The 10,736-nt window shown below is 41.5% G+C and overlaps 1 protein-coding gene across 1 annotated transcript; it reads left to right on the top strand.

The window, feature by feature from the left end:
- The first annotated feature begins 1,173 nt into the window (after positions 1 to 1,173).
- On the top strand, positions 1,174 to 10,079 carry LOC311023393 (monocarboxylate transporter 13). Its single transcript, XM_084025202.1, has 5 exons — positions 1,174 to 1,245; positions 4,450 to 4,690; positions 4,783 to 4,926; positions 6,824 to 7,606; positions 8,738 to 10,079. The coding sequence occupies exons 2-5, from the start codon at positions 4,495 to 4,497 to the stop codon at positions 8,917 to 8,919; spliced, it is 1,305 nt and encodes a 434-aa protein (XP_083881328.1). The 5' UTR covers positions 1,174 to 1,245; positions 4,450 to 4,494; the 3' UTR covers positions 8,920 to 10,079.
- Positions 10,080 to 10,736: the final 657 nt, after the last annotated feature.

Below are 10,736 nucleotides of genomic sequence, written 5' to 3'. Positions count from 1 at the left end.
CGCAAATGGCACTAAAACGCACTGGACTCATTTAACCTTACAAGTACCAAACACATTGTTATGCATCACAGGTAGGAGACACATCGCTCTATAGATACCTTTTTTTTTTTTGTGAATCACTTTAAATAAGGTCGTCATATTTCTTGTTCTTAAGAGCAATCTTTTTTCTTTCAATGCAATCCCTGTGTTTTCTATTTTGGAGCATACTTACCATGATGGTGAGCTAGAGCGCATTTTCAAGTCACGTGACGATATTCACCATTAATGGAAATTCACCACTATCAACTTATAGAGTCCTATTCGCGGAGTTTTATGAAGATTCACCTGATGATGTTGTTATTCAACAGCAACGTGGGAATGACATCGATCGAGCCTTTATTTTAAAATCGGGATGTCCGCTTATAAGATGCGCTCGCGCTGGGAGCGTCATCGGAGCCGGCTGGGACGTCACGAGCTGCTCGTTAACGGAGCTCGCAGCTGTTTGAGGGAGTGTCGCGGCGTGTTGAAGCGAGTAAAACGTGTCCGACGTTCAGGCAGCAGCACACACGCGTTGACCACCTCGGCAGTGGGACCGTAGCGGGAAGAAACGTGAGTTTGACATTTTAATGTTTGTCATGCTTTTAATGACAAATCATCGCAACCAAATTCACGATATCACAAAGAGTAGGCCTACATGTATATCATCACCCTTTGCCTCATATATAAACTGTGTGAAAAGAGCAAATGTGTGCGCAAATGTTCCACACCACTTTTACTGCCATTTCTGCAGCACCTCGTATTAACTTGAAATAAGCAAATCATCCATTTTGGACAGAGGTGCGTTTGATCAATCACACCTTTGCATTGCGCACATTATTGAATACATAAGTACGTTAAAAAAAAGTACAATACGCTCCGTTTTCCTCTTACCAGTTGAACACGAGAGATGGCGGTCTGACCGCAGAGTCGGTTCTTTGAACAGAGTTAATTGACTGAGTCGTGGAATCGGGAGTCGGCAGCAATGAGTCGTTTCTTATTCAAATGTAGTTTTCCGTCCGCCGTCTGTCCCCGTAGCCGCAGATGCTTACGGGCTTGGCAGCAGGCAGCCCGTCTTGTTATGTGGTGTTTAACGTGAGTCTCCTGGTCCACTAGCGCCTCTACTGGCTATATAGAGCTACTGGAACCGAAGGAAGAACCGGTTCCGCGAACCACCGCGACTCCCTTGCCGACCGAGTGCTGCGGTGGGACTTTTAAGATGCAGTGAAGGTAAGAAGTGGACTGTTGGTGATGAGATGATTTTATTCCAGGTTTTAGTGCACAGTGTAGGCTGTTAATGTAGTGGTGGACAGTGGCGTCACTAGGCTGTTTTATTCGGGGCTAAAGGCAAGCCCCGGATATTATTTAATTAGCCCCGAATATATATATTTTTTGGTTAAAACGACAACAGAGCAACAGGTGAGTGAGTACACTTCAGCAGTCGGACTCAGTGTTTACAACAGGTGAGCATAAGCTCTAGATTTCACTGTGTCTTTATTATACACTCACCGGCCACTTTATTAGGTACACCTGTCCAACTGCTCGTTAACGCAAATTTCTAATCAGCCAATCACATGGCAGCAACTCAATGCATTAAGGCATGTCGACATGGTCGAGACGATCTGCTGCAGTTCAAACCGAGCATCAGAATGGGGAAGAAAGGTGATTTAAGTGACTTTGAACGTGGCATGGTTGTTGGTGCCAGACGGGCTGGTCTGAGTATTTCAGAAACTGCTGATCTACTGGGATTTTCACGCACAACCATCTCTAGGGTTTACAGAGAATGGTCCAAAAAAGAGAAAATATCCAGTGAGCGGCAGTTCTATGGGCGCAAATGCCTTGTTGATGCCAGAGTTCAGAAAAGAATGGCTGGACTGGTTCAAGCTGATAGAAAGGCAACAGTAACTCAAATAGCCACTCGTTACAACCGAGGTATGCGTAAGAGCATCTCTGAACGCACAACACGTGGAACCTTGAGGCGGATGGGCTACAGCAGCAGAAGACCACACCGGCTGCCACTCCTGTCAGCTAAGAACAGGAAACTGAGGCTACAATTCGCACAGGCTCACCAAAATTGGACAATAGAAGATTGGAAAAACGTTGCCTGGTCTGATGAGTCTCGATTTCTGCTGCGACATTCGGATGTTAGGGTCAGAATTTGGCGTCAACAACATGAAAGCATGGATCCATCCTGCCTTGTATCAACGGGTCAGGCTGGTGGTGGTGGTGGTGTAATGGTGTTGGGGAAATTTTCTTGGCACACTTCGGGCCCATTAGTACCAATTGAGCATCGTGTCAACGCCACAGCCTACCTGAGTATTGTTGCTGACCATGTCCATCCCTTTATGACCACAGTGTACCCATCTTCTGATGGCTACTTCCAGCAGGATAACGTGCCATGTCATAAAGCACGAATCATCTCGGACTGGTTTCTTGAACATGACAATGAGTTCACTGTACTCAAATGGCCTCCACAGTCACCAGATCTCAATCCAATAGAGCACCTTTGGGATGTGGTGGAACGGGAGATTTGCATCATGGATGTGCAGCCGAAAAAACTGCAGCAACTGTGTGATGCTATCATGTCAATATGGACCAAACTCTCTGAGGAATGTTTCCAGTACCTTGTTGAATCTATGCCACGAAGGATTAAGGCAGTTCTGAAGGCAAAAGGGGGTCCAGCCCGGTACTAGCAAGGTGTACCTAATAAAGTGGCCGGTGAGTGTATGTCATGTTAAGAATACATACATGGCTGTGCAACAGTTAAACAGTCATTAAATAGTTCACTTTTGCTGAATGTTGACTGTTGGTGTGTTTGTGAATGAGGCACTTTTGTGTTTGGGAAAAGGGAAGTTTGTGAAAATTTGAATTTTTACCATTGGTATTTACTGGTATATTTACTGGTAACCATGGAATGCATTAATTATTTCAGTAATTAATTCAGTCTAGAAATGATGAAATTATTCTAATCACTAATGGTTATTAGTTATTTGTTGGATGTTCCAGGGGCATTTCAAAATAAAGTAGCCTAGTCCTTCTAGAAAGAGAATAAACATAACCAGACTGTTAGCCACCTCAAGTGAATTAACTTATCATATTGCCAGTCAGATCCATATATATATATATATATATATATATATATATATATATATATATATATATATATGGCATAATAATAAATGTGTTTGTATGTTATTTAAATTGATTCCAGGATGTTTTAGTCCCATTTTAAGAGTTTTAAATGTATTTTCATGATATTGTGAATCCAGTTATTTTGGCCAGAATAATCATAATAATTATAATTATTCTAATGATCATCCGATGCCTAATTAAGAGCAGCAAAGACTGATTTTTTTTTAATATTTATATATATATATTTATATGGTCCCATCTCTAGAACAACAATATATATATATATATATATATTATTCATTTATTTATTTATTTATATGGTCCCATCTCTAGAACAAACGCAGTAGGCCTCATTCACAATATCATCCTAGTTTGTTTCCTTAAATGTTTTCTTTAGAACGTTCCTAAGAAATCACCGGATTAATGATGCCTTCTTAACCCGCAGGAATGTTCTGTGTTTTTATCTTGTCATCAATACAGGAATAAATGTGTTAGTCTAGTCTTTTGTTTTATTTTAAAAGGCCAACATGCTTGGTAATATGATGAACCTATTATTGCAATTCCAATCGTACAGTATTCCGCAAATGTAGAATAGAAGAAAATGCAATTACTAGTTATTTTTGCACGAACATGTCGGCACTATAGTTTAGTATGTTTTAAAATGTTCTTCACTGTTCTTCGTCTTTAATGTTTAAATGTTAAAATCTTAGGTAAGAACAAATAAGAAAACTCTGGTGAATGCCAGAATGTTCGTGAAAAGTACGTAAGTGAGGTTTAAGAACACATTTCTTCATAGGAAGGCTTGGTGAAAGAGGCCCAATGTACACTAGCCTTTTATATCGCATTCAGTGTTAAACTAACATTTGTGTGTACTGCAGATATAAATGTTAAATAAAAGAGGAAATTCTGCAAATTTACTTGGCGACCCAAAAATCTGCTGCTACCCACCTTCAGGTCCCGACCCAGTATTTGAGAAAGACTGTTTACTGCCTTTTTTTTTTTTTCCAATGAAAATAAGCATTTAACCTGTAGCTCCCAAATGTTTTGGGTTGTGTCACGTTTCATTGCATCAGACGGTTTAATTTAAATAACTATGAACAATCGAAAATGTCACACAATTTTTTTACTGCAGAACTAGAGAACTGAGTAAAATATCTGAGTACTTCCAATTGAAAACCCAAAAGATGCTTATTCTGTTTTCAGTTACTGACAGCTGCAGGTTTGTGTATCTTGTGTGCGTTTTGCATGGTCATTTTCATGAGCCCTGCTCGCCCTGAAGCTTATCGGTGTGTTGCATGTCAGCCTTTCAGCACAGGCAGGAGCACAGCCTGCCGAGTGGGAGTGAAGATGAAGTCCAGGAGACCTCCTGATGGGGGTTACGGCTGGGTGGTGGTCATGTCGGCCTTTTTCATCATGGGCCTCAGTGTTGCCGTCTTAAAGAACTTCGGCCTCTTCTTCCTGGAAATCCAGAATCACTTTGGAGTCCTGACCAGCACCACCTCATGGGTCACCTCCACGACGATCGCCATGTTTCACCTCGGAGGTGAGGACGTCTTTTCCAGTTTGAGGTTCTCAGTTGATTTTGTTAACTCAAGGTTGTTGTTGTTTTTAACAGTGTTTTCATTTTCCCCTCAGCTCCACTGGCCAGTGTGCTAACCTTACAATTTTCTCAGAGAGTGGTCATCATAGTTGGAGGTCTGCTGTCTACCGCCAGCATGTTGCTGACGTCTCTGGATCTCAGTCTGCCGTGGCTCTACGTCACAATTGGCATCTTGCAAGGTAACTCACTCCAGACATACTGTGAACCACAGGAAGCATTGCTGCTTTTCTCACTGACTTCGTTTGGTCAGTTATAGTCTGAGGAAGGCCCAATTAAATCTACCGCCTAATCAGACACTTGTTGGGTCGTTTAGCTTTGTGTATTTTAACCCTTAACTACAGTGGCATGCAACCGTGAAGGGGTTTCAGGTAAATGTGAGGGGTCAGGAGCTGATTGAGACAGAAATGATTCCCTGCTACTCAAATGTATAGTCTGTGTTCTCTGACTTTCATGTAACATTTAAAATGAGATATTCAAGTCCAAGATGTGAAAAGGAGATGCAGCTTAATTGTAAGTGCTTTTGACCCTTCCGCCCTCCCATTTATAATGGTCAGAACCCAATAGTAGGTACTAACCTGTGCATGAATCTCCAGACCAAGGCTTATTTTTAGAGATTTTCCTTAATGTGATTTTTCTCCATGTGTTGTCTAAAGGCAAGTTTGCGGTTACACTTCTTGTTAGAAAAATACCATGATCATAACGGATGTTACAGGGTTGGGTTGCAAAGGGGCGGAAAATTCCCGGTAAATTTCCGGAAAGTTTCCGGTACATTTCCATGGAAACTTAAGCTTGGGAATTTTGGAAATATTCCATATTTGGAAACTTTCCATGGGAATGATGGGAATTAATGGGAATTTAGGGGAACTAACTGGGAATATATTATATACAAGCATAAATATGAACAGAAATCATAAGAAAACAACCATACAAAATGTTTTCAACAGATATTTCGACAGATTTAAGTAGAACAGAACATGTTTTAATTAGTTGTTTCATGGGTGAAGTCAAAAACAGGAATGTTAGGTTCAATATATCATCTCCCAACCCCACTCATTCAAAAATGGAATGGAATGTTCCAATTCATTGTCTATGTAAGAAACCGTGCAATGCCGTCGCGGAGCGGCAAATTTCGAGAGACGGAGGGCCGCCGCCCGCAAGCTCTCGAAAATCTTTTAAACTGAGCGTTGTCGATCTAAAATAAAGACAACAACTGCATAGCTTATTTCTCTCCTAAAATGTTTTCAGAAACACATTTCGTTGAATTATTTTCATAAAATAAGAGGGAGGTGGGAGGCTTATAAAATAAGAGGGAGGGGAGAACGATACGAGCTCGGAGGAGCACAGAGGGGAGGGGTGTGTGGGGGGGGGGGGATGCTTTTTTCAAATCGTAGACTAGAGCTTTAATAAATATATTTCCCCATAATAGCATCAAAACTGACTTCACTTCGTTTAGTCCAGAAGCTCAAATGTGTGCCTTCAATAGTCTTTGTGCTTCAGGCTCAAAAGTGCAGTCCAGTCTTCTAGTGATCTTCTGTACATGTGATGGAGGCATGCACAGTGCCAGTAGGGGGTGTGGTCTCAATAGCCATGCACTAAGCAGTGTGCTCTGTGCATGTGGTTGAGGAATGGCTTGGATATTCAAGTGTATTCTTGTTTTAGTCAAGATTATGCTACAAAATAACTTTCCTCTGCTATATTTAAGTCCCCTTTGAAGAGCCAACCATCAATTTTTAAAATTCCCAGTTTATTCCTGTTTATTCCCATAAATTCCCATGGAAAGTTTCCACTTTTGAAAATTCCCGGAATTTTGCAACCCTATACAGGGTGACCCAATATTTTTGTCTTCCTGGACACACTGTAAATAAAGAAAATGGGTATTTGTTGTATGATGAACGGGGGCAAAAGGAACCAAGTTTTTGGGTCTTTTCCTGCTAAGTCAGCATAGAGGATAGAGCTCTCAATCAGTTTTTATCTGCAGTTGTGAAGTTATGTTTTGTTTAGTCCATACATCATCAGAAGACCCCAATCTTTCAAAAAGAAGTGAAATGATAAAGGGTTTCTATCTTCTGTCTCAAGGAACGGGCATCTGCTTCACATGGATCCCTGCCAACAGCATAGTGAGCCACTACTTTGTCCGGTGGCGTCCCATCGCCTACGCCATCGCCAGCTCCGGGGAGTGCGTCTTTGCTGTCTTGTTCAGCCCCCTCTTCCAGTGGCTTATTGAGATGTACAGCTGGCAGGGTGCCTTGCTCATCATCGGAGGCCTTCAGCTCAACCTGTGTGTCTGCGGCGCTCTCATGAGACCCCTGGAGGCAGTTCACAGCCCGATCCAGGAAACCAAAGAGGATCCAAAGGGCGACGCTGCTGTGGTCCCGCCAACGAAGAAGGTTTTCTCCCAGTTGTCCCTGATGAGAAAACCTGAACTACTCCTCTACATCCTGTTTGGCATCTTTACAGCCACAGGCTTTTTCATCCCACCACTCTACCTCGTGCCCTTCGCCAACAGTTTGGGGATGGATAATTACTGGCCAGCCTTCATCCTCTCTATCCTGTCATTAGCAGACCTGGCGGGGCGGCTGCTCTGTGGGTGGATAGCCAACATGAGGCTGGTGAGGAACCTGCAGCTGCTCTCCATGGTGATCACTCTGCTCGGGGTCGTGCTCCTGCTGCTGCCCATTGGCCAAAAGTGCTGGGCCATCCTGGTCTTTGCCTCGGTCTACGGCTTCCTGTTTGGCTGCGTGGTGGCCATTCACATCACCGCCATCGTGGACATTGTGACCCTGGAAGGATTCGACAGCGGACTGGGGCTGTTCATGCTGTTCAGGAGCATCGGTGGCTTCATCGGTCCACCTGCTGCAGGTGAGCAGTCTGTGTTTACTTTTTAAGGGTTTACTGTTTACTCTTTTACTGTTTTTTTTGTTTGTTTTTTTTTAGAAAAACCTGGAGCCATAGTAAACATGAGTAAACATTTGTCCCCTGTATGTTTTGCAGCCTGATGGGTTGTCGGACAGGGCTGTCATAAACTTTGCTACACAAACTCATGTCCCCTCGGGATAAATTGAAGATAAATTATATGCATATCACATAGGTGCTAGGCGATCAGAACAGCGTGTTAAAGAAAAAGGTAACACCTGCACACTACTCTATTCCACACGTTAAAGTAGGATCAAAACCTAGTCAATAAACCTAGTCATCCGACAAAGGTCAAGGTCAAAATTTGTCGAACACTGGTTTATGATCTAATACCTGTAACAGTAATGACATTCATACACAAAAGTAAGACTATGTATATGGTCAATATTATACCTGCTAAACCCTCAGCATGTACCTTACTGCAGCCTCACAGAGGCTACTCTGCACACTGTATGAGTGTCTGTGGTCAGGAATGAAAACCTGAAAGTTAGAAGTTTAATGTGGAAAAGATCATTCGTTTTGTGTTCGGCCTTCATGTGCGTCTATTAGGGGTGAAGTTGGATTCTTTAGACACTGGCTGCCGGCATGCTAACGCTAGCTGTTGCCGCTGTGCTAATGCTAGCTGTTGCCGCTGTGCTAATGCTAGCTGCTCTGGGGGATTTAACGTTCAGGCTCTGATGAACGGTGAACTGTTTAGCTTGTAGATCCACCGTATTCTGTGTGTTCTAGACGTGTTGACTTCTCCAACTTTGCAAACGCTGCAGCGAGTGACGTCCGTGTCAAGTTCTGAATGTGTTTCTGCTCGCTTTGATCACCTCACGCAGCTTCATGAGCAACGACAGAGCCACTTGCAGGGCTGGCCCTCTACGGTCCGGCCAAACATGAATTAACATAGTATATCTTTCAAAAATGTATGAAATCCTATGTCATCAGAAAATAATATGCTCTGTCATAGAAAGAAATCCCTAGTCCTAAAATGTTTATGATCAGAACATCTCACTGAGAACCTGATGGAATGGATACATCTGGTGATGTATTGATCAGCCCTGACACACTGTGACCTTCTGCTTGTTACAGGCTGGCTGGTGGACCAGACAAACGACTACAGCGCTCCGTTCTACCTCTCGGGCGTCTGCTTCATTTCGTCAGCAGTGTTTGTTGTCCTGGTTGACTGCCTCATTCAGAGGAGAAAATCAGAGGGCACTGACGTTCACGAGGCGATCATCCAGGACAACTCGGAAGCAGGAAAAGTCAAGTGAGGATTTTCCTAAATGATGAGCTTGAGGTGCCAAAGAGATGTGATCACACATGCTGAATTCAGAGTGGTTTGGCCTCGTTTGGCAGGTGTAGGTCTTTAACCCTATCAGTCTCAGCGGATCGACATATCAATAGCCCTGTTCCTTCTATTAGTATATAATCCATCATGAATACATCTATTCAAACCATATGACTCTTCATTTTCAAATAAATAAGTGCAACACATTATTATTTAAAGCTAATGAGAGACTTTGAGAGGCTGACATGGAATGACACACAAACATTTTCCCTGGGACTGAAAGAGCAATAGTGTTGTTTGTGGGCATTTTTTAAATTCTTGTGTTTTAATGGACAGCCAACAGAAAAAAAATTGTAACCAAAGAAACACTCTGCTATGCAATCATTTAAGTTTTTAATGCGTCATGGTAAATATAACAGCTGTGTTTCTGGGGAAATCTTTGAAATGCCTGTTCTCGACAGCTGCTGTTGACAGAAGCCAAATCAGCTTGCAATTATAAATTATTCCATAAACCTTTATGAACAAATACACATAGCCACACCTATGATTCTCAACTCTGAAATAATGCAGCAGACATGCTCACACTTGTATGTGTAGCTGTGTACATAAATGCACTGATGGTTTAGCAGGGTATAAACTCTGGTTAGAACTGATCACAGTTAAGACCAACAAAGCAAAGAAACGGAAAAATAAGATGTATTGGGAAATAGATTATTGGTTTTGGTCTTTTCATGGGATTTTGTTGGCCATAAGAAATATATAGAATATCAGCAGGCCTCTTCTGTAACTGTTTTGCTACAGTGGGAATCTATGCTGAATCTTAAGCTGTAAATACATCTGGCGTGGTAACTTAATTGTTGGCTTTCCATGTTACTGGTATGACAGCTCTTAAAGGGCGTATTCTGTCGTACCAGGTCATGGTGTAGATTGTATGACTTTTATTGTTGCGTATCTTGTTCAATCCAATCAGTTCTTGTTTACAAAGTCTGAAAAGGAATAAGGTTTGGTAACTTTTATAACATAAAATGTTGATTTTCTTAATGATTTTTGAAAGATAACTTGAAGTCCAGATAAAGTGTTGTTCCTGGAGCACGCTAATAGTAGTTGTATTTTTTATTTTTAAGAATAAATCACTGTACTGATGCATGCCTCACATGTCTTCATTTTGATCTATATTGCTCGTCTTCTCTGCCTTTAACTTTCCCAATGTTCAGCATGTTGGTATTATCATAGCCTACATTTAATACACTACCTGGATTCTGTGTCAAACCGTGCCCCCTCAACAAGAGTCTCAGGTTAGGAAAACAACTTCTTGTTACGTGGCCTTCCTAGTGATTTGCATTCTGTTGTCAATGCTAATGCTGTTCACTTAAGTGATTTTGGAGCCCAACATAGCAGTTTAATGTGGAGGTGAGATGGAAAAAATTGTTATTTTGTATTCACTTTTCCATTGTAGCCCTCAATCATATCAAATGGCACTCAGTGATGTCATACAATTTTTAAAAAGTCATAGTGTCATTGGAAATGCAATGTCATATAGTACAACTTATATTCTAGAATTTAAAAAAAGCGATATTATGCCATTTAAAAAGTAATTGTATCGTATGACATTAAAGGTCATAGTATAGTATGTTATAAAAAATGCCTTTTAAAAGTCATAGTACAGGTTGTTATAAAAAATTACAAAAGGTAGTATATAGTATGTTATATTATACTTTGACTTTTCAAATAGTATGTTTTTTTTTTTTTTTGTGATCCGTTTTGTCAGTAGTGTTCCACCAGTCACCACTGGGTGGCAGT

This window comes from Eutrigla gurnardus (assembly GCF_963514095.1).
Source record: "Eutrigla gurnardus genome assembly, chromosome: 13".
Taxonomy (NCBI): Eukaryota; Metazoa; Chordata; class Actinopteri; order Perciformes; family Triglidae; genus Eutrigla; species Eutrigla gurnardus.
The sequence above is the reverse complement of the archived record's forward strand: the minus strand, read 5'-3'. Positions and strand labels throughout refer to the sequence as shown.